Source organism: Astyanax mexicanus, chromosome 6, assembly GCF_023375975.1.
Source record: "Astyanax mexicanus isolate ESR-SI-001 chromosome 6, AstMex3_surface, whole genome shotgun sequence".
Taxonomy (NCBI): Eukaryota; Metazoa; Chordata; class Actinopteri; order Characiformes; family Acestrorhamphidae; genus Astyanax; species Astyanax mexicanus.
Genome location: NC_064413.1, coordinates 18,740,929 through 18,765,775, shown reverse-complemented (window position 1 = coordinate 18,765,775; position 24,847 = coordinate 18,740,929). Strand labels below are relative to the sequence as shown.

General features: G+C 35.0%; 1 protein-coding gene across 1 annotated transcript in view; it reads right to left on the bottom strand.

Moving 5' to 3' along the window:
• LOC103024542 (collagen alpha-1(VI) chain) overlaps positions 1–24,847 on the bottom strand; it is a 61,327-nt gene that overhangs the window by 12,989 nt on the left and 23,491 nt on the right. Inside the window, exons 11-23 of the mRNA XM_022674162.2 lie at positions 24,515–24,559; positions 24,404–24,430; positions 24,260–24,286; positions 22,449–22,493; positions 18,239–18,292; positions 11,814–11,876; positions 11,642–11,704; positions 10,949–11,002; positions 6,608–6,643; positions 6,250–6,312; positions 6,059–6,121; positions 5,904–5,966; positions 1,341–1,403 (exon numbers count right to left, since the gene is read on the bottom strand). Coding sequence (XP_022529883.2) covers positions 1,341–1,403; positions 5,904–5,966; positions 6,059–6,121; positions 6,250–6,312; positions 6,608–6,643; positions 10,949–11,002; positions 11,642–11,704; positions 11,814–11,876; positions 18,239–18,292; positions 22,449–22,493; positions 24,260–24,286; positions 24,404–24,430; positions 24,515–24,559 — 666 coding nt within the window. The remainder of the gene's footprint in view (positions 1–1,340; positions 1,404–5,903; positions 5,967–6,058; positions 6,122–6,249; positions 6,313–6,607; positions 6,644–10,948; positions 11,003–11,641; positions 11,705–11,813; positions 11,877–18,238; positions 18,293–22,448; positions 22,494–24,259; positions 24,287–24,403; positions 24,431–24,514; positions 24,560–24,847) is intronic.

Here is a 24,847-nt window from a genome sequence, read left to right as displayed (position 1 = left end):
GAAGAGAAAGGAGGACTCGGGAGACTCATTGCAAGTACTCAACAGCTCTTTTATTAACAGGCTTGCCACTCACTCATAGCCTTTAACAAGGCTAGGAGAGCGAAACCCAACTGCCACCACAGCGCAAACAGCCCTGAGGCCACCAACCCAGCTATCCAACACTAAGATGGTAGGTCCACTTAACCCACCCAAAACATGCCCCCATAATGCCCCGCTGGCCCCGGATTACCATACCCCGCCCCCACAGGCACACTAAAAGCTGGCACACACACACACACACACACACACACAGACGTCACAATATTTATATTTGGAATTCGGGAGAAAGTTTTTATGTTTATAGATACATTTTTTGTTTATAGAATACAACAACAATGTTAATTTTACTCAAACATATACCTATAAATAGCAAAATCAGAGAAACTGATTCAGAAACTGAAGTGATTTCTTATTTTTTTCCAGAGATGTATGTCCACTTATTCAACCTATAGTAGTAGTTTAGCCTATTCACACTGATGTCTTTCTGCCTATTGTTTTAAATGAGGCACACTAAAAAAGCAGCCCATCAGAACAGAGCTTATTTACAAATTCAAAATGTTTTCGGTCTTAAATCATTTAGTTATTTACGTTTTTTTTATTCCGTCTGATTCTTGATTTTTATTCATCTATTGTTTAGAGATCTAGTTTATGTATGTAGATGTGAACGTAAATGTTGATTAATTACCTGATTGATTGTTTGATTTATATATTAGGGTAAAGTAAAAAAAATGCTGTATAATACATAGTATTTGCATAGCAACTAAAAAACATGCGCCGATTGGCCACTGGTTTATAAGCGCCGATTGGCCACTGGTTTATGATCATAACTTCAGATTATATGACATTTAACAGAAATGCTGTAAGCATGTGACTGGTGCATTTTGTCCACATGTTAAAATATCACCATACATATTTAATTGCTAAATGCAGAATTGTTTAAATATTGTGAAACAACCTTTTTACCATATTGCCCAGTCCTTGTATCAATATATGAAAAAAGTATATGACAAATTTAGATAATAATACTGGCATTTGTCCTAGTGTTGAAGATAATTCGTCCATTATTTGAATTTTAAACTAATATTATATTCTTACATATCAATTCATTAACATTTTAAGCGCTGATTGGCCACTGGTTTATGATCATAACTTCAGATTATATAACATTTAACAGAAATGCTGTAAGCATGTAGAAAGCATGTAAAGGTACTTAAGATGAGAACAACAATAACACGGATTAAATTAACAACAAACACACACATCTCTAGAATACTTAAATTTCACTACTTAAAAATACTCACTCTCACACCAGGTGGACCTGGATCTCCAGGGGATCCTTGTGGTCCTTTTAAACCCTTAACACCCTGAAAAAGAGGATCTTTAATGAAAACCAACGCATGCATACAACATTTCTAACAATATGTTCTACTTACAATATGTTCATTTACTGTGCTACCATAGTTTGGTACATTGTTTTAAGGTTTTCAGATTTGGTAAAATATACAGTTTATTAGGGTTGCAGGACATCAAAGGGGGAAATCTGGGGATGATTCTAGGATCAGAGCTTTATGCTGCATTTTCACTAGCAGGTAAAAAGTTGCTAATGTTGCTTCTAAGTTTTTCTCTTGTGGGTGTATTAAAGGCTGTCTGCGCTGTTGTGTGAGGGCTTTTATCGACTTGGCTGGCCGGTTAGCACGCTGGATAATCTAGCAATCTACATATCTTACTGAGCCATCTGCTACTTTCTTCCATGCTTTATTTTTCTACAAAACAGTGGATGTAACCATTTCTTCCATGTTCAGGACCACACTAAATGAAGGTTTCTAAATGAAGGTATTAAATGTTCACAGAACAGAAGGTAGGGACCTTTGAACACTGTTCCGACGATTGGTTCGTAAAATGTTTAGGCCAGTTAGAATAGAATGTCAATATACTGCATCATACTTAACTTACAGAAAGTTAATCAAATCTTAACTTGAATTTTTTGCTTGTTGCACTGTTGCCATGTTGCTTTCACAAACACTTAACTACCTTACTTAAGAAGAAATTTTGGTTATCTATACTTAACTGGAGTAATTTTTTTCAATGTCACGGCTGCTGCAGGAAAGGATGCGGAGAGGGCACACAAATGCAAGTAATTTTTTTTTTAAACAGAAAAAAAAAAAAAACAATAAACCAAAAGCGACAACTCAGAGCACAACAGAACATAAACACAACCGAAACCAACAATAAGCGTACAACAATCGACAAACTAAAACTGAAGACACAGGCTTAAATAAACACACACACACAAGGTGGGAAATAAAACAGGGATCACCTGGGGACTGGTAATGAGGGGGCGGGGCTACAAAATAACACAGAACTGTGAAAACAGTTAAGGTGGAGACCCGGAGGAACACAGGAATACAAAGGACCACGTGGGGGGAATGACAGGCACGGAGGAGGAAAGGTAAACAAACAGGGAAACACAGAAGGGAAACGACAGGAAACAGGGTAAACAAGGATGTAACATTCAGACTTTTTTTTTTTACCTTATTTCAATAGAAATATTGGTTATTTATACTTATAAATAATTAACTTAAAAACTTAAAAATATTTTTTTTTAGCTTTTTTTTACCTTACGTAAGAAAAAACTTTGGTTATCTAACCTTGCTGGAGTAATTCTTTTTCAGACAACTTTTTACTCCTTTTACTTTACTCCTCATGTTTTCACCCAGTTATCTGAACTTTTGTCAGGAACTGGGAAACACTGGGAGACCAGAAACACAAGGAAAACAGGGCAAGGGTGTGACACCTTTCTACTTTACCTTACCTTAAATTTTTAAAATAGACTTGTTAATCCTATTTCATTTCAGCTTGTTTTTATTCCGGCTTCTTATCATTTAAACAAAACAAAAAACTATCCAGATAAATCTCTCCATCCAGATAGAGTAAATTTGATTGTGGTTGGGTGAGAAGTATAATTATATTCCATTCCAACACCCTATTGGTTTATATGTGATCCATCACACCTGCACACGTCACATTACACTCCAGAAAGATCATAGCAGACGTGTGTAGCCTGATATAAAGATAATCTCTGGCTCAAGAGACTCAAGAGAACTCAAGCAAAATCACCCAATAAAGCTTCTTTAATATACTGTATTTACATTGTTCTAAAATGCATTTATTTTCAATGGGCATATATGCAGCTGACACAGGTGGACTACAGCATCCAACATTTTTCAACATTTATATTTTAATATAACATTATAGTCATAATGGACATTTTAGGAAAATTTTAGTGTTTGGGGAGGCGTAGGGCCCAACAGACCCATGGCACAGCCACATCTATGTTAGTGGAACCAGTCTAAAAGCTGAATGGAACTGTCACACACATACTAATCCCATTATTAAATTTGAGCCATGTGTATACTGTTCTATTTTTGTGAAGACAGAAAAACAGCTTAGACCAACACACTTAAGGACCGCTCTCTGTTTCTGTTTCTCTCTTCAAATGTAAAAAAAAAAATCTCCTCAAATATCCTAAAAGGGAACATTTAGCCATTCTTGCATTTTTGCAGAAAACCAGTCAAGCAAAATGGTCTATTCACACACACACACACACACACACACACACACACACACACACACACATACATACACACACACACACATACATACACACACACACACACACTTAATACAATGCTTAGTCTAGCCTTTCATGAGTCAAACCCTCTACCCACCTAATATGGTGTGTGAACAGCAGTCCCAGTATGAGAATGTAATCTAATAGCAATCCTGCTCTATGAGTCAGAGCCTTTTTACGCCTACACTGCATTTTTGCAAAGCACAAGCATTACCTGAAAAACTTTAACAACTTTGGGCATTAAGGTAGATCCTGAAGGACTTGGTATTACCAGTCTGTCTTGATTATCATTAAAACAGACTGTAAATATTGTCTGATTTGTCAATTAGAAAATATAAATGCCGATTTTTCTCATGCTAGGTATGAAATGTGGGTGTAACAATTTTATAATAGTATATGCATAGTGTATACGGACATGTTACATTACAATTGTAATTTTTTAGAATGTACAGGGGTTGGACAATAAAACTGAAACACCTGGTTTTAGACTACAATAATTTATGGTGGAAACAGGAGAGTCGAGTTGCACATTGAATTCTGTCATGATTTGGGCAGCTGTGGTTTTATGTTTTTTGGATACAATCCGGGTTAGCACCCGAACATCTCTTTCAGACAGCTTCCTCTTACAGCGTCCACAGTTAATCCTGTTGGATGTGGTTGGTCCTTCTTGGTGGAATGCTGACATTACCCTGGATACCGTGGCTCTTGATACATCAAAAAAACTTGCTGTCTTGGTCACAGATGCGCCAGCAAGACATGCACCAACAGTTTGTCCTCTTTTGAACTCTGGTATGTCACCCATAATGTTGTGTGCATTGCAATATTTTGAGCAGAACTGTGCTCTTACCCTGCTAATTAAACCTTCACACTCTGCTCTTACTGGTGCAATAATGTGCAATTAATGAAGATTGTCCACCAGGCTGCTCCCATTTAGCCATGAAACCTCCTACACTAAAATGACAGGTGTTTCAGTTTCATTGTCCAACCTCTGTATGTGATCTAAAAGCTTTTATTAAATGTTGAGAGTCTAAAATAAACTAACAAAATGTGGAAATAATGTTTAGTCAGCACCCAGCTTACATCCATTTGGGCCTTCATTGACAATATGACAAGTCATGTTTGTTATCCCGCCCCCTAGTTACCGTCCAAGGTGTTCCTCAACCTATTTGTGTATGTAAGCCCCTTTGTTTCAGTGTTTCTTGTCAAATATTTTGTATTTCTGTATCCATAGTATATTTGTTAGTTTTGTGTGCTCCAAGTCTGGTCTTATTTCTTCAGAGACCACAAAAAATGATGAGTTTCTTTGATTTAACCCTTGTGTGGTGTTCATATTTTTGTTACTCGTTTACTTTGTTACTTGTATTTAATTCAGCAAAATTAAGCAATTTTACATTAAAATGCTTTACACATGCTTTCTTCACCTAAATTGCAAGCAATATAAACAGCTTACATGGTTAATATTTGCCCTTTACCTTTCTTATGTTACATTTCTTTCAAAAAGTGCTACTCTTTTTTTATTAGTTTTTTAATAAAATGTAAAAGAAAATGAATTAAACTCAAGATATGAGTAGAAAATTTGTTTAGTTTCAAATTTACAAATGAAGCAATGTTTATTAGCCCTTGGCCAAACATACTGTATGTAATATAAATGTGTGTGTGTGTGGGGGGGGGGGGGTGTACAGTGTGTGTTTATCGAAAATGTGTTTTGATATATGTTTTTCACAAAAAATGAGCCAATGCCAATGAGTTTGAGTTAGAACATTTTTTTTTTGTATCATTTGATACAAAAACGGGTTCCACAGACCCGAACACCACACAAGGGTTCAACAAATTGAAAACCTCTGGAATATAATCAAGAGGAAGATGGATGATCTCCAGGAGTGGCATAAAGTTCTCTAAAATCAGTGTGGAAGACTGGTGGAGGAGAACATGCCGAGATACATGGAAACTGTGATTAAAAACAGGGTTATTCCACCAAATACTGATTTCTGAACTCTTAAAACTTTATGAATATGAACTTGTTTTCTTTGCATTATTTGAGGTCTGAAAGCTCTGCATATGTATTTTTACATAGTTTACAGAATAAAACAGCAATGTTCGTTTTACTCTGACATATACCTATAATTAAATGTCTATAAATATAACTAGTATATATATATATATATATATATATATATATATATATATATATATATATATATATATTTAGTACATTTTTATCATTGTGTTATACCTCAGTTCCAGTTTGGCCTGGCTCTCCTTTATGTCCCTTAAGCCCAGAGACTCCACGGAGACCCTGTCGAAGAAAACACAAACTAACTGAATGTGAGCAGAGGAGTACATATCAAAACATGTCAACAGATCCAAACTCTACAGTGGAGGACTCACCGCTGAGCCTACATCTCCAGCCAGCCCCTCATGTCCTTCAGCCCCAACAGGGCCTGCATCCCCCTGGGGAGGAACAGGGGTGTGTGTGTGTGGGGGGAGGAGGAGAGACAATGCAGCAGCATTAAACATCACTGTGCTGAAATACTGTACACACTACCATATAGGGAGCTCAATCTACAGCATGAGTTTACCTTCTCCCCCTGAACTCCACGCAGTCCTGGAGGCCCCCGGAGTCCTCGCTCTCCTCTCACACCCTGAGAAATGAGGTTTAACACCAGTGTAAACAGGGACGTCTGCTTTATTCTTTACATTAGTGTTTAGAGAATAGATAAAGCTGTCAGTCTCTGTGCAGTGGAAAGAATGAACTGCACTCAAGCATGAATCAGATTAGATATAATTAGATATGCTTTGATATGAAGCTTCCTGTGAAAACATAGTTTTTGTTTTGTTTATTTTGGCTAGTGGAAAGTATAGGATTTATTTGACAGCTGAATCAGTAGGGTATTTTTTTTTCACCCATCCCCTCAGGTAAAATCTAAAAATACATACCAGTGTGCCGGGAGGTCCTGTGCTGCCAAAGTCACCCTACAAAAAGAGAAAAAAAAACTTTTGGAAGATGACATCATCATACCACTGCAGCAATGGGAGGAACACTGTTCTTAACCCTTTGAACTCTAGGCTGATTTGGTGTGTTTTTTCTCTGTTTTTGTCAGTTGCTTTTTTAGTTCTTATAACACAGTAATTATATGAGACAGACACATGCCCTGATCTCTTTTACTCCAGAAGCCATACGACTGTTAAAAAATATAATCATTTAAAATGTAAAAGGAAGCAGACTTGTTATATTTTCCTGTAACTGATCATGTTTTGGTCCAAATTTTGGCCTGTTTCTTTATTTTTATTTTTTGTACTTATTTTTGAGTGTATATAGACTTTAAATATATTCACACCTATGATATATTTTCAAAAATGGTTAGACTAGAGTGTTTATGAAGGAGTTCAAAGCATAAGAATATTGATAATAATACTTCATTACATGGCTTATTAATTATTACTTTGACAAAATACATGAAGAGCATCAGACGGACTTATTTTTCTTAATAATCACACCTCTAGAATACATGTAGGTAAAAGCTAAAAATCTGACACTCAGAGCAGCCTATGCCTTTCAATATTTAAATCAGGACACAAAGAAAACTATATACAAAAATTTAAACTTATTAGTATAAATAAATAAATATGATCAGTGCAAAATAACTACTTATTAAAAATGTGCAAGTAAAATAAAAACAATATAAAATAGTGTGCACACCATACCTAGGTTTAGTTTGAGTAAAGCAGGTAGTTTCTCACTTTTTCTGTGGACACTTTTGAGTCATTTACTGATATTATTTGATTTGAAACATCATACTGAAATATAGTTGGAGAAGGAGATCTCACTTTTTTAGGTGTTTTTCTCAATGGGTTTCTTGTAGAAGCTTTATCTCACTGAGACGTTATCGCTGTTTTTAGAAAGAGTAATCCATCCATAGGGTTAAGCACAAACACTAACATTTGACTTCACTAAAAGTTTGATTTATATATAACTGAAGTACATTGAACATATGTTCTGTAAATTAACTCTTCGGATGAACTTTCTGGATGAGCTCATTGATTACATGCTCTACAACTATGATAAAAGCAATATGGACTCTAAGGAAACAGTCCCCACTGCAATCATGTTCAACTGCATTCCAAAGGCCTTTACATAACAAACATGCACTGAATCGTCCATCATGCCTACGCAAGCCCCCTTCTGGCCCCTTTGACTTCAGAGAAAGAGGGAGAAGTTAAATATTCAGAACAAACTTGCATAATGAGCCCTTTTTATACCTCCCTTTAGTCAGATATTAAACACTACTGGTATAAGATAGTTTGGGCACACCTGATCAACAATTCCAGTAAAATATATATTATATAGCAGACGAACACAGTCATCTTTAAGAAATGAAATTTATGAAAGTTTATAGGATTTACAGAAGGTGTGCAGTAATTATTTAAACAAAATTAGGCAGGTGCATAAAATCACTTATACTTAAATAGAGTTCAACCAGTGTTGCCCAGGCAGTTGAAACAAAAATCCCCCTGAGGTAGATTTTTAATTTCTGGATTTGGATTACCAAAAACGAATATAAATACAATCCATACACCTTTATAATCATAATGTTTGGAAATGTGTTAAGCTGACAGGTTGGGTATAGATACATTGAGGTGACCAATGGAGAGCCAATATGAACGCCTTCTCTTAAAGGCCCATGAAAACTGCGCCAAAAGGGAACAGAGGCAAATGAGAGATTCCAAAAAAGCAAAAGTCATTAGCAAAAAAAAAAAAAATCCACAAAACAAATATTTATTCTATACTTTTTGCTTTGAATTATTTAGTGTAAAACTTTTGGCACAAAATTAACTGCATACACATGACACCTGACCTGACTGTTTACTTGGTGCCAAATATATTCTATCCAGTATGTGCCATTTGAAAAATATAATCAACGGTCTTCAATTTACTTCACTTCTTTTTTCCCTTTTTTGTACTTTTTCAATATTGTGTAAGGAATCCATGCAATATTAGGCAGGTGGTTTCAATGTTAGGGCTGATATGTGCTGACCATTCCAAAGTAGGAAAAAAGGGACCCTTAGGCCATACTCACACGAAAATATGCTCAACACCCACTTCCTGAATAGCCTAAAAATGGCCATTTGCCCATGATAAAACGCTCTGCTACAGCAAGAGCTGTTTAACTAGAGGAGGAATCCGATATTCCTAATAATCCCCTGAAAAAGGGCTGATGTAATATCCCTAGGCCTCCAGATTTAAAGTAATTCCAAAAAAAAGTCCATTATTGGGTTAGGAAATTAAAAAGATAACTCCACTTATTACAATTCCACTGAAACCCGAGTCCCATTTGGATTGAATGAACCATTATACTGAATTATTTCCAAAACAAATTCGAGCGTCTGACTTCACAGTCCAGACAGTCCGGCAGTGCTTTAGCAGAACTCCACAGAATCCATGCTGGCTGTACTTCTGCAGATGTTACTTCGAGTTGTGAGGAAGTAAAAGACTGAATTACACCCAGCTTTTTTGTATTAGCTTTTAATTCGTGGCTTACTCCTCTATAGCTAAAATAAAATGTGTATATATATATATATATATATATATATATATATATATATATATATATATATATATATATATATATATATATATATATATATATTATAGCTTATATATATATATATATATGTGCTTTCCTCTGAGTGCGCTGTGATGCTACTTGGCAATACTCCATCAGTAGCAGTTCAAAAATAGGTGGTGGCTGACTTCACATGTATCAGAGAAGGCAAGCGCTAGTCTTCACCCTCCTGGTGTGTTGGGGCATCAGTAGTGATAGGGGGAGTGTAAATGAGTGGGTTGGGTAATTAGCCATGTAAATTGGAGAGAAAATGTGATTTTTTTAAAAATAAAAAAAAGCAAATATAAATAAACAAGAGCTTGACTGACATTAAAAAAGGAATTAAATAAATTATTATAATGTGTGTGTGTGTTTAAAAATAATATATAATGATTTAAATAAATTAGAATTATTTGGATAAACAAGAAAATTTAATCAGATGCATGAATGGATCAGAAAGTTCAGAATTTTGAAGTTCGAAATTTAAATTTAGTTTTCAGATGTATTTCAAAAAATATATGCATATCTACACCTTGAATACAGAAAATATTAAGCCAGATATATTTCTGTATTGCGATTAATTATAGACCCTGCATCTACTGTATGTACATAAATAAGAAGGACTGTACTCCTTCCTGAACTGACATTTGTTTTTAAATAAATAAGGCTGTTTTAGGTTTATAACAACTTTTCCAAATTATATAAAAGCTTTTATTTTGTTCTTCATAAAAAGTCACACATTATACTCTAATATCACACAATAAATATGTATATTAAGTTTATATGGCACAAAAAAGTGATAAATATTAATTAATGTTTATTTTAATGATTTTATATGTGATTTATCGACGCTCTCAACTTTTATGGGGCTTCTTAAATATATCAGGAGCGAGGCTTCCTTAAATAAGGGATTGTGAAAGGTCTCCCTAATCTGAGCATTTTGTTGTTGTTGTTGTTGTTGTTGTTGTTGTTGAGGGGTTTAAGAAAGCAACTCAGCCTCTTTTGTCTTTTCTTATGATGATTATTTATGAATATATTTAGAAGAGGTGCTGAAGTGTTTCGAACTAAATTGGAATAAATGTGAAATTGTTATGCTGAAGGTGGAGCAAATCACAAATCAAATATCTGGTCAGATTTCGTGGTTAAAATAAATCAAAGACATTTTTGAGTCCCAAAGTTTGCATTTTCAGTGTTATAAAGTAGTAGTAATGAAGAACAACATTGATTTAGTTAAAAAGTTTATGCAGTAAATTGCGATCCCCTGCCTCTGATCCACCACACAGTAAAACACAGTAACACACCACCACCATGTCAGTGTCAATGCAGTGCTGAGAATGACCCACCACCCAAAAATAGCTGCATTGTGGTGGTCCTGAGGGATCCTGACTACTGAAGAACAGGGTGAAAGGAGAATAATAATAAAGTATGCAGAGAAACAGATACAACTATGAAGTGCTCTTTTAAATAGATAATGGGTGTAGAAACAAGGATGTGGTAAAAATGTTACGCTTGATGTGTGTAAATACTATAATAAACACTTCTATAGTTTTACTCTGTAAAAAGACTAGTTCTATAAAGTCCATCATTAAATAGAAATAATTCACTGGACTGTTAAAATAAAACATTCTGTTTAACTGAATGTAGATTTTGTCTGTGTGCTGTGTGTGATACTAACCTCATCACCTCTGTCTCCTCTGTTCCCTTCTGCTCCTGGTCTTCCAGACTCCCCCTTTAACAATCAAGGCTTAATTTAATACCATCTTATCCGTTTTAAATGTACTATAAGGCTATACTGTTTTGCACTATAAGGCGCACAGGATTATAAGGAGCACTATCAATGAACGTCTATTTTCTGGTTGATTTTCATACATAAGGCGTAAGTTAAGTAAAGCTAAATTAAGTAAATAAAAAAACTGTAATTCATTAAAAAATATATCTTTTAAGGTCAAACGAACACTGGATGTTAATCTACACAGATTTCTCTCCTGAAAACTGTTTCTTTGGATATTGGCAATATTAGCAGTTTGTCAGATGTAGCTTGTGGCTACATGGTAAATGCGCAGACTACAGTGCGATATATTCTCACCTCTGAGCGGCGAAAGAGCTAACAATTAGCGCAGTTACTGGCTAATGCTAATGCTGCTCCAGCAGTGCTAGCAGGATTATAAGGTGCACTGATGATTTTTGGGAAAATTAAAGGAATTCTATGTGCGCATTATAGTGCGATAAATTTGGTAATAGATTCATGGACATGTATACTTAAAAAAAAAAAAAAAACTTTACATCAATGATAATAGCTAGCCATATTTAGGGCTTATGTTTGTTCTATCAAGTCCCAAGACAACATTTACTGATAAACAGATAATACCTTTGCTCCATTCAGCCCAGATAGTCCTGGCAGACCTGGCTCTCCCGGAGGTCCAGATTCCCCCTTTAGACAAGTAGAAATAATTGTTAACATTCTTTGAAAAAAAATCAAAAGGCTTAGAAGACCATTTTAAAAGCACATTTTACAAAAATACGCTGCTGCTGAGGTTTACCTTCGGCCCAGGCACACCATAAGCACCTGGGTCTCCTCTTAGTCCAGGAGCTCCAGGCAGCCCCTGTTAGAGTTAAATCACAGTTTAATGTAAAATTCTTATAATTCAAGTGTAAATTCTTCTAATGCTAAAAGCATGTAAAACATTCCACATTAGGTACAATAAATCCAGGTTGATTCTTGTTTTTGGATTCAAATAAAATTTAATTTAATTTAAAACCATTTATGTTTCTTAATTAAATTAGAATTCATCATGAAAAGTAGGAAAAGCAAACATTAAGGCAATCAGGGGCACAGACACAACTCAAAGTAGGGACTACAAGCTGTGCAATCCATTTACATACACAAGATAATGTGTCTTCCTGTGTATAAATAGCCCCCGTTTCAGCTCCTCTGTTTCCCGGTTTTGAATATATTTCATAGCTCTTCTACCTTGCATTTCTTTTATTTATTGACCATTTGTTATCAACCTCTTTTTGTACCTCTGACAACCCCTTTTTGCCTAGCCATTTCTTGTTACTTAGCCTACTCGTTGCCGACCGGTTTTGTTCTTTTGACCACCCTTTTTCCTGTGTATGACCTCTTTGCTTGCTCATTCTGGTATGTTGTTTGTTTATGCTGCCCTTTGGTTACTGATCCTGCCTGTCCCTGACTATTCCTATAAGTTTAACCCCTTACTTAATAAATTTTGTATTTGGTATCCGCGCATGTCTGTCTTGTGTTTGGTCACCATGACAATTAAACACTTACAAAGGACCACTCAAAAAAAAAGTGGTACTGTATTTTTTTTGCAACCTTGTCCCTGGAGTCATTCTCATAAAATTGAGAAAAATCAATATTCTCATCCAAACCAGAGGGTTCCATAGCTTTAACATATTTCAGACCCTGCATCCATTACAATTGACATGCATTTTCTTTATTTTAAATGTTTTGTTGCACATAACACTGTTTGAGAGCTGTTGTCCATCAGAATAGACCATGAACCAGCCAATGAACCATATAAACCATATAAACCAATCAAACAGTAACTTTTCCCTTTGGTGCGCATTGCACTGGAAAAATAGTAGTACTAGAGCCATTGAGGCATTGACGTAACAGCTAATTTTCTACTAATTTAATGTGATTTAGAAATTTAATGTGATGTTTTTTTTTTATGTTTAGGGATGGTTTATGAAATAAAAAGGTCAATATGAAATTTAAAAAAATGTTACACACAGGCTTCCAATGCAATGGAAATAATAATACAAAAAATATTTTAGTTTATTTGTTATCGGTGTGGAGCAGGGAGAGGATGTGGAGGAGTACCCAAATGCGAGTATATTTATTTAAAAATTAAGAAAACAAGCAATAAACCAAAAACATGAAGAACAAAGAAACACTGAGTACAAAAGGAAATAAACGCAACCTGAAATGATGCAAACACAGACAAGAACCGACAAAGGAAACACACAAGGCAGCAAAAGAAACAGGGAACACCTGGGGAAAGGTAACGAGGGTGCGGAGCTATGGATGAAAAACAGGTGAAAACATTGAAGGTGGAGACACGGAAAAAACGAGCAGGAGGGCAGTAAAAACACAAAAACAGAACAGGACAGACACAGAACAGGGCCAGGACGTGACAAATTTGATGTATTTGCAATATAGATTATATAGTAGAATATTAGAGTCTTATTTTCCATGCATTTCAGACAGAAAACAGCATTCTTACATTTTTTTTCCATCACTGAAGATAATTCAGCTCTGAAAGGTTTAAGGCAGGGGTCACCAACCCTGTTCCCAAAGAGTGACCTTCCAAAAGAGTTAAGCTCATACTACTAATCAATCCCAGCTCCATGTAATTACTGCCTCCAGCAGTGCTTGATCAGCTGAATGGGGTGAGTTAGATTTGGGATGAAGGTGTAATCTGCAGGATGGCAGTTCTGCAGAAGCAGGATTTTTGTGAGCCCTTTTTTAAGGGTATAAATCCAAAACGTCTCTCTTTGAAGTAACTGCCTCAATCTAGGATCAGCCATTGTGCTATGTGTATGCTAACATAGAAACAACCACCTTCACATTCACGTCTGTTCACTACAGAATTGGTGTTCCAAAGAGCAAATGGTTTAAGTCTAAACAATTTACCAGAAGAAAGATCTACAAATAAATCTCCTCTAATCACACTGGAGATGTGTTTAGATCCTCAACATCTAAAGTTGACTCTGGATTTCTGCAGACACGTTTTCCTTATATTTCCAAGCTGTCTGTGCACCAGTTATTTATCTTTAAGGATAGGCAACCAAAGATTATAGGTGTGTTTAGCAAAGGCTCTTAATGTGGCCAGACTTTCTTCTCCACTGAGTCACAAAATAAGCTTAAGAAAGTTGCTGAAATTCTTAAATCCTTAAAAAAGGCTTTATGTTATTCTATGTTGCCACACTGTAAACCCAGAAGTAGTTTGAACTCAAATGATTTAAATCTGTTTTACATAAAATTGGATATTTCTCAACAATACTCAACTATTTTGAGTTAGTTGAACATTTGTGGGCACACATTATACATTCAAACTGAGATCTTTGAGATCTTTGAAACCAACTTATAATAACTGAGTTTAGTCTGATTCCATTAACAGCTTGTTTTCCATTGGCTTCTGTCACAATCTATTTGCATACTGAATGTGTCTATCAGTTTCTGACAGTCACTCACCATCAGTGTGTAGTGATTCCCCCAAATCAAGTTCCCCTTTAGTTGTAATAACTTGATGTTTTAATTTATGCTAACTTAAGTTTTAATTCCCCATTCCTTAAAACATTTAAGCAAACCGGCTGCCTTAAAAAAGTTAAGTAAACTCAAATCCGCTCTTACAGAATATCAAAATTAAAAAAAAGTTAAATCAACTTCCCCTTTAGTTGTAATAAACTGATGTTCTAAGTTATGCTTACTTAAGTTTTCATAACCCATTACTTAACTTTTTTAAGTAAATTCAACTTATAATCTGTCACAATGATGCAAACCAGCTAATTATAGCAGAGCTCATCTTTATTTTGTCACATATATCAAAAACTGAATACATTTATTCGTTGCTATATGGGTTATGGGGCCCTATTTTAGCAATCTATAAGCAAGCCATCAATCACGCACCGTACAGCTTGATTTAGGGCGTGTCAGTGTGTCTTTGTCTCTGTCTATTGTAGCGATGGGAAAAGTACACCTTGCACTGCTCAAAACGTGCAAAAGGCATGTACTAATACTCTTAATTAATCAATGGTGAGTATTGGGTGCAACATTAAACAAACTAATCATCATGTCATTGCTCATTATCTTTAAGAACCACATGTGCACTGACTTTGGAAAACTGCTATTTTAATTGTGCAACGGTTCTGCGTTTCTCAGCAGAGGAAAGTGACCTGTGTGTTCACGCTGTGAAGGTGTGCAAGCAAGTAATTTACAGGAAACAGCAATGTTGTTGAATTTTGTATTCTGTTTATTGCTGATGTAAAGAATGGGTTTGTGCAGTGCTGTGTGTCCTTGTGTGTGTGTGTAATGAGCAGGGGTGTACCAGCACTGAATGCATGAGAAATGCCTATTTTGTTTAGATGGCAATAACCGTCTGATGGTTGACTGTTGTCTAGGTGGTTTTCAGTCAGTGGTGCAACTGTGTAATGCAAAGAAAACAAGTTCATATTCATAAAGTTTTAAGAGTCCAGAAATCAATATTTGGTGGAATAACCCTGGTTTTTAATCACATTTTTATGTATCTTGGCCTGTTCTCATCCACCAGTCTTACACACTGCTTTTGGATAACTTTTAATCACAGTTTTTATGTATCTTGGCATATTCTCCTCCACCAGTCTTACACACTGCTTTTGGATATTTTTTAAATGGTCAAATTGTTTTTTTTCCAGAGCTGTATTTTAAAATGCTAAAGGTCAATGCTACACATACACTGTAAAAAAATCCAACATAGAAAATGTATGAATTTTTTTTACCAAGCAAAAAAATGTAACAAAAGGCTAAGAAATTGAGTTATCAAGAAAACAATTGGGTAAATTTGCGCATTTTTTTTTTGCACAAGGTAAAAAATGTGTGCAGTGTAAGATATGAATGGGTAAGATTTAAATCCTCCCAATTAAAAATTGTAATTTAAAAAAGGAGTTGAATTAGTTATGCAATATGGCTGGAGAAAAACCTTTTATTGATCAAATAAGTCTTCATGTTTAAATGCAATTTGATTTCATACAATGACTTTTAATTAATGTACTTATTTATGGCATTAATTGATAGTTCTATTAATCAAATCAGTAATTATTTAAAAGAAAACGCCCAAAAAGCAGTTCTGTTTGAAAGCCTTTCTTCAAAGTCCTCCATAGATCAGTGTAGATGCAGCAGAGACAGAGAGCTTAAGGCAGTGAGAATGGTGCATTAATTGAAAGCATGTTTTGTTGGAGGAGGAGGGCAGGAAATGGGTTATCTGGGAATTGTCGAATCGAGACATTTGAGAAACTGGCTTTGACTCAGTGAAGAGAGGTGCTGGGAATGATCTGCAGGTTAGGAATTACAGTTTATGGCTCTGGTTCTCACACACAGCAGCAGATAAGAACACAAACACCATTTTAGTATATCCTCTTACTGTATGGTGCTTGGCTGATTTTCAGCTTAAAAAAATATAGATGAACTGAAAAAACTGTATAGTGGGTCAATAAAGCAACACTTAAGCATTTTTTACCCTAATCTTTATCTGCTTCATCTGTACTGAATATTTGATTAGCTTCAGGATCCTGCTGGTTTCCATTACAACTTAAAGTACAACGCTTAAAGTATTTCCCAACAGCTTTCTTCTTTTAAGCTTGCTGTAAATGGTTTTTCTGTTCTTTAATAAAGTACAGAAAAACATATTGAAATTATTGTCCATGTAAGAGCATGCTTTTTACACATAACACAATTGCTAAAATCTATAATATAAAGATAAAATTAACAATGTAAATTTTAAATCAGCAACACGAGAGCTAAATTAACCCTGCTTTATATAGCATCATCAATAAGTTAAATCAACAATGTGAAAGTGTAAAATCAACGATGTGAATGTTAAATGAACAATGTAAATGTTAAATGAACAACGTGAAAGTGTAAAATCAACAATGTGAATGTTAAATGAACAATGTAAATGTTAAATGAACAATGTGAAAGTGTAAAATCAACAATGTGAATGTTAAATGAACAATGTAAATGTTAAATGAACAACGTGAAAGTGTAAAATCAACAGTGTGAGAGTAAAATCAGTAATGTTGGGTGATTAATCAACAATGTACCATTTTTCAGCACTATAACAGTGTTATACAGGACTTTCAGTTTAGTTCTCCAGCACAGAGACTGGAGCAGCTTTACCATAAGCCGCTAACTGCGCTAAGTGCTAGCTCTTTTGTTGTTCAGAGGTGAATATAATATTATTGCACTGTAGTCTGCTGCTAACACCAGCTAGCACTGCTGGAATAGTATCAGCATTAGCCGCTAATTGTGCTAAGCGCTAGCCCTTTCACCTTTCAGAGGTGAATATATCGAACTGTAGCCTGCATATTTACCGTGTTAAAACAAGCTAACTACTAACTAATATCGCCCTGGCTTTTACCAGAACACACAGGATTTCTTAGTGTATCGCTGATGGGCAGCATTTACTAGTGGTTAGCTGCTAATGCTAATGCTTCTGCAACCAGCCTTAGTGGAAGTGTGGAAATCTAAACGTACTGTAAATAAACAGAAGTGCTTTATTCACCCAAATAAACAGTTTCTAGGAGAGAAATCTGTGTAAACATCCAGTGCTCATTTGACTTTAAAATATTTTTTTATTATTATTACAGTTTTGTTTACTTAGCTTAGCTTTACTTAAATTAGTTAACCTACCCCGCCACCAGCACCCAGCGGTGAGACCTGCTGAATTAGAAGGAAACCATGGTAATATCCCTGTTCCTCACTAGTGTAATGCACTTAATAATCTGATGTGCCTTATGTATAAAAATAAACCCAAAAATAAACGTTCATTGATAGTGCGCCTTATAGTGCAAAAAAAAAGGATGTGTGTAAGTTACGACATAAACATGAAATTAACTATGTGAGTGTGAAATAATGTGATAATGCATTCAAAAATGTGAAATCCTCAATATGAAAGCTAAATAAAAAATTGAGAGTGAAGTCAAGCATGTAAACATGAAATCAAGACCAACAATGTGACTGGCAAACCTGCTGTGAAGCTTTAGATGAACTCAGTCACTTATTTAATCATCTTAGAGGTAAATTATGAGAACTGGGAGTCACAGAGGAAGTTAGTGTAACAGGAAGGAGGAGGACACTAAAAAACTAAAAGACAGAGATGATAAATAGGAAAAGCAGGAAATTAGTATTTCAGATAAGAAGACCGTGGCTCATGATGATAATGATGATGATTAGGGCTTTACTTACATTATCTCCGTCATCTCCTTTACACCCTGGCAAGCCAAACATCCCTGGCTCCCCCTGAACAGAGAACATAAAACAAAGCAGGTTGACAATCTTTGGCAATCATGTGCTTCTACAGGCTGATGCAGAATAAAGGCAAGTAATAACCCTGGTGAAAAAAATATGCTTAATTGTACTCAAAACCTATTAATAAATGTATAAGTATGTTGTAAATATACAGATTTACAGATGCTGTAAATATACAGATTTATGTACTTACATAAAATATATTAAAAGTACATTAATTTGAATTAATATTAAAAAGTATATTATTTGAATTAATATTAAATGTTCAAAAAGTAAACTTTGATTATACTTTTTAAAAAGTACAATATAGTGTATTTAAAAAAAAAATAAAGTAAACTTTTAGTTAAATATAATTCAATATACTTCTAAAATATTTTTCAAATATACTTTTGTACATTTTTAGCAAAGTGTGTTAAAAACAACTGTTACAGTAATTCACTTAAAGTACAATGTAACATGTAACTTTTTTTAGAATGTAAATTAAATTACTACATTTATAAAATGTATTTAAAAAAAGTACATTTGTAACATGAAAACACTAAAAATTCTAGTACAGTATATTAAAATATGTTTTTATACCCAACAAAGTATCCTACACAGATACAAAAGCCTATTTTTACTCAAAGGTAAATATATTTAACTTCAATTCTTAGTACATTTCTAATGTACCTGGTGTGTAACAGTGATACAGTTGTCATTAAATGTATCATAATTTTACTGTAAGCATATTTAAAATATGCGGTTACATACATGAAGTAGAATATTTAAATGTTACTTTAGTACAGCTAAGTACATTTAGCACAATTTAAGTAGGACTTTTGTACTATTTTTATATAATTAAAGTATAATAAGTACAAACATGTTGTTCCATTTTAGCACTATTTAAATATACTGATTAATAATGTGGTGTTGTTATACTTTAATCTACTTTTTTTCACTAATGAAGAAACATATGTTATTAAAGTTACAACACAGATAAACAAGCATAAATTCATGATTAACAATCACTGTAAATAAATTAAAGGCAGAGCCATTTTAAACGATGATTATATTATATGATGATTAATTCATAAATAGCTGATTAAATCCTCTGATTAAAGCCTTTCTTGGGTTAATTTCATCTGGCTCTCATTTTAGTTTTTGATCTCAGTTTGGTCAGCAGTACATTTTAAGTTGAGCCAAATCATAAACATTAGTAAGTGAGCTGCAGCAAACGGATTTTTAGTCTTTTTGATCCTCCCTCTCAATTTGTTTACTCTTTATTCCCATCTGCAGGTTAAAACCCTATCAGATGCTGGATGCCTTCCTATTTCAGAGCCCTGAGCACAGTGGACTGTAGCCAACAACTACGGACTGTGATTGGTGTGGCGCCATGGATAACACCACCACCTGCCAGTGAGCTAACCACCACATCGTATGGGAGACTGCGGTTCAATTCCCAGCCTGGGTGATTCATTCCTGTCCTACACCAATAAGAGTCTTTGGGCTAGACTTCTAATACTACATAGGCCCACCTTACATTACCATATATTAAAATGTAAATGTAAAGGGCTGGGAATCACAGGGCAACTTGTGATTTAATATTATCATGATATAATATGTCCAAATGTTTGTGGACACCACATCAAGAATACAGATAAATGCTTCATAATTGACCAGAAAGTCCTCTCTGCACAACAGAAGCATTTGCTCCTAAATAATCTTTATTTCTGAAGGTTCCGTTTTAAAACTCAGTTACCATGGCAGTTAGAGAGTTGCACCACTCTGTAGCTATAAAATAACCTCTGCACAAAAAATGGTAAAATAAATAAAAAGTTTCTAGTACGGCACAGTTTTCGAACTGTCTGTTCATTAAGTGTGATGATATCATTAGTTCACACAACCCAACAACGCCGGTATTGGGGGGGGTTACACTCGTTCTTTAAGATTTTTGGTAGCCCACAACATTAATAAAAACTGGAGCAACTGATTTCTTAACAAATGAATGACTTGAAATTCTCATAGACTAATATTTATTCACAATAGAAGAAAAAAGGCACCGTTTCGGGATTGTGTAGATATATGGCTTCTTCTTCTTTGCATAATACAGCTTTAAATTGCACTTGAGGACTTTCTGGAAGTGTTCCTGAGACCATGCTGTGATTTCCAGCACAAAATCATGTCTGTTTTTACTGCAGTGCCACCTGAGGGCCTGAAGATCTCTAGTATAGATTTTTTTTTTTTTTAATTAATTTGATTTAGAATTTTTCCCATTTTTTCCACATTTTACACGGCCAATTACCCAACCCACTCATTGGGACTCCCCCTATCACCAGTGATGCCCCAACACACCAGGATGCCCCATAACACATGCTTCCTCCGATACATGTGAAGTCAGCCACTGCTTCTTTTCGAGCTGCTGCTGATGCAGCATTGCCGAGCAGCCAGCATGCTCGAAGGAAAGCGCAGCGGCTCAGTTCTGATACATCAGCTCACAGATGCCCTGTGCTGCAGACATCACCGTAAGAGTGATGTGGGGAGAGAGCGCCATCTACACACCCGGAGGGAGCAGGGCCAATTGTGCTCCCTCTGAGCGCCGGCAGCTTGATGGCAAAGCTTTATGAGCGGGGGTTCGAACCTGCGACCTAGTATAGAACATTAACCATCAATCTAGTCTCTTGTGCACAGTGATTTCTCCAGATTCCCTGAATCTTTTGAAGACATTATATATTGTAAATGATGGGATATCCAAATTCATCACAGTTTGATGTTTTCCTGAAATTGTTCCACAATTTTTAGACAGATTTTTACTTGCAGATGAGGTGAACCTCTGAACATCTTTTGAACCTTTCAACAGAGGAAATCTGCCACTTTGAAATGTGCTTTTAATACCCAGCCATGTGAGTTAGTTGCAGATTGCTCTTATTGCAGCTGTTTTTAATTAGTATGACATACTTTTACTGTTTTTTTTTTTTTTTTATCCATCCAGACTTTTTTGAATTAGTGTTTTAGTGTTTTTCCAAGGAATTAGTTTTTCATTACATGGTAAAATGTCTCAGTTATAACATCTGATATGTGTTATATGGTCTATTGAAAAAAAAAAACATGGGTCTATGAGATTCAAAAAACATAACTTTCTGTTTTTATTTACATCTTACACAGCATCTTATTATTTTTTTTTTTTTTAATTGGGGTTGAAGTTGTTTGAGCTGCTATATGTGTCTTCTAGTAAAGTTTATTTATTGGAGCCCTTATTATTTATTACAAAATGCTTTTTTTTTAATGAGACACTTTTATTTAACAATATTTTTACTTGACTGTGGTTTGCCCACCACTACATCACATGACTTTTTGACCGTCACTTGAAGAGCACTGTTCAAGGACCCAGCTAATTGGGTGAAACTGTTAAAACAGACAACAGAACACAGCTGCTCTCTCTGGGGAGGACAGAAACTAAACTAAGCATCAGATGGTTGAGAACTTGTTTAAAATCTGGCTCTATGCCCGCCAGATGTTTGAGGCCCAGGAAGGAAATGTAGTATGGAGAACTTATAAGGTTTCATATGGTCTCTTTTCTAAAAAGTGACATAATGTATTACTCACCTCGTCTTTCAACATCCAATGGGTTTCCAACATGGTACAGAAAGTCATCATATACAGTAAAATATACAATACATTTCTATAGCACTGACATTCTGCTATATACAAACATTTCACATCGCTTCTACTGCAGATCTCAACCTTGCATGATCTAAACACGCCAGTACTTTTTAGATATGAGGCATGCCATAATAAACAAAGTGCAGGCCTTGAACTTCATCAAAACCACTTCAGGGAGAGAGTCCACATATGGTTTCCTTCCCTATAAAACCCAGTAAACATCATTTAGGTTTGTTAAGACTGTTCCCACAACAACTTCCAGCTCTCTGATGCTTTGCTATAAATGTGGTTAATGAGTCCCCACCTGTAGACCATACGCTTAGATGCATGCTGGAAGTCTTTGTGTTGTGTTTCTTGAGGCAGGCGACTAATTAACTGATTAACCTCGGCTAAGGTTCTGGGATCTGTGCTAACTCCTGCTGGGTTAGTGTATTTTCTAGTGTTTTAGAGCAAAGGACTTGCTTTATGTGCTGTGTAATAAACAATAAAAGAGACAAAAAAGACAAACCATGGGGCCATCCTTCCCATCTTTTCCTCCAACTCCTTTCTCCCCCTGCATCAAAAGAACAACAACAATAAAGTGAATGTTGTGGGTTAATGTAGTGTTGGTGATGGGAATCAGACATGTTAAGAATTTAGTACCTCTAAAAAAGGTACACTTTGAAAATAATTAAAGTAATAAATATTACACAGGAATTTGAGCTAATTCGACTAACTTAAAAATTTAAATATTATTATTTTTTTATTTTAATATTGTAGGACAACTGTTTTTTGTTTCCTCCTGTCCTATCATAAGGAGGTTCCTGGGGATCCTTTTAATCTATATAAAAATACATATACACTATATAAATAAATGTAAAGATTAATTTATTCAAGGCAGTGCATAACAATAAAAACATAATAAAATTCCACAGCTTTAGACATTTGTCCATCCCGTGCCTGATCTTTAAAAGACAGGGATTATTAGTTCAAATCCCAGCAGAGTCTTTATATAGTACTTTATAGAGCCTCCCAGTCTCCTGAGTTATAAAGGTGAATTAAAACTTAACCCTCTCGTTACAATCAACTGTGAGAAACAGCAATAATGTTTTTGTCAAATTCACCTGGGCCACATTCAACCAACCAAAAGTGGAATATTTCTATTTCTAAAACTTAGAAAAAAAAATGGTATTCAGTTTAATCAACAACATTTTTAAATAAACATGGTGCAATCCCATTTTTCGAAAAAAAAAAAAAAAAGTATTCTTGTCATACACATATTTTTGAGTGGGGATAGACCCCAAAAATAATAACATTAAATATTTTTTTCTGCATTTTTAAGCATTGAATCAGGTCAGGTAACCCACAACACAACAGGGGGTGTTTTTATTTATTTTATTAATCAGATTTTAAAAACAGGAGCCAGTACATTTCTGACCATAATACGTTGTTTTAATTAAAAAAACATTGTGTAATATATTAACATATAATTTCAATTTACACCTTAAAATGCGTATAGATACATAATATAGATATTCAAACTTACATAGGTATTTATAGATAAGGTTGAAGGCAGTTTAAAAATAACTGCATTATTTTTTTCTTTTTATTTTGCTTTTATACACAAGTTTTATTGTGCTTGCATGGTTCTGACTTCCTTGACAATAAATGTAAAAGAAACATTAATTGCATATTTGATAGCTCTTAATGACACTGTTTATTACTATTTTGGCACATTTACAAAATAAAAACCTGAATAAAACCTTTTTAAAACTTTTTTGTCAGTTGTAATGTTAAGTAAAAAAAAAATTGTAATCAAATTCGTATATTGAAAGTATATCAAAATGTCCTCTTTTTTTTTTTTAATATTGCCCAGCCCTAGTACAAAGAGATGCGGAGGCTACAGTCTAATAATTCTCACCTCTGATCGGCAATAGAGCTAGCACTTAGCACGATTAGCGGCTAATGCTGCTCCAGCAGTGCTAGCAGGGGTTAGCAGCAGTCTACAGTCGGAAGTACTCGAATCTGAACAGCGAATAAGATAGCGCTGACCGTGGTTCATGGCTAATGCTGCTCCAGACTTAGTGCTGGAGAACTCAACTGAAACTCCTGTATAACGCTGTACTTTAGCGGAGTGGCTTTACTGCTCCTTACAACCTGTAGGGTAGGATTCATATATAAGGCCTGCCAGATTATAAGGCGCACTGATGATTTTTGGGATATTTAAAGGATTTTAAGTGCACCATATAGTGCAAAAAAAAAAAAAAAACGGTATATAATATGAATTAACGTTAAAATAAACAACATTAAATCAGATACTGAGAAACACAAATTACAGACCTTTTGTCCAGGTGGTCCTCTTGGCCCCTGATATAAAATAGTGATGACATGGTTAAATACATTATTGCATTTGCATTTTATTGCATTTTTAGTTTTTAAATAAAGCTTAGATTAATGTAATGAAAAAAAAACAACAAAACTCACTCTCGCGCCATTGGGACCTCGGTCACCCTGCAGACAGAAACAGGCTGGTTAAACACAGCCAGATATAAGTACTATATAAGTAGCTCAGGCTAATTTGATCATAAGTACAACCTTGTCGCCTCTGTGTCCTGAGGGCCCCGGGTCTCCTGTTGCTCCCTGAGACCAAAACAAAGAACAAAAATGGTGCTGTGGTCATTTAGCTCTGCACAGGTTCGTTCTGCCAGTAATTAACCATCTTTAAACTGTTTATATTGTTTAAACACTATCCTTCCCAATGGGTTTCTCACTGTGCACCTAGAATTGGGATCAATTCAACACAGCTAAGAATACTTCTACTAAGACCAGAGATTTAGTTTAATTATATTTTCAGCTTTGTTTTATGTACATCTACACCCTGGGACTTTTTTTGACATATTACTGTATATACTGTTCATTTGCACCCCT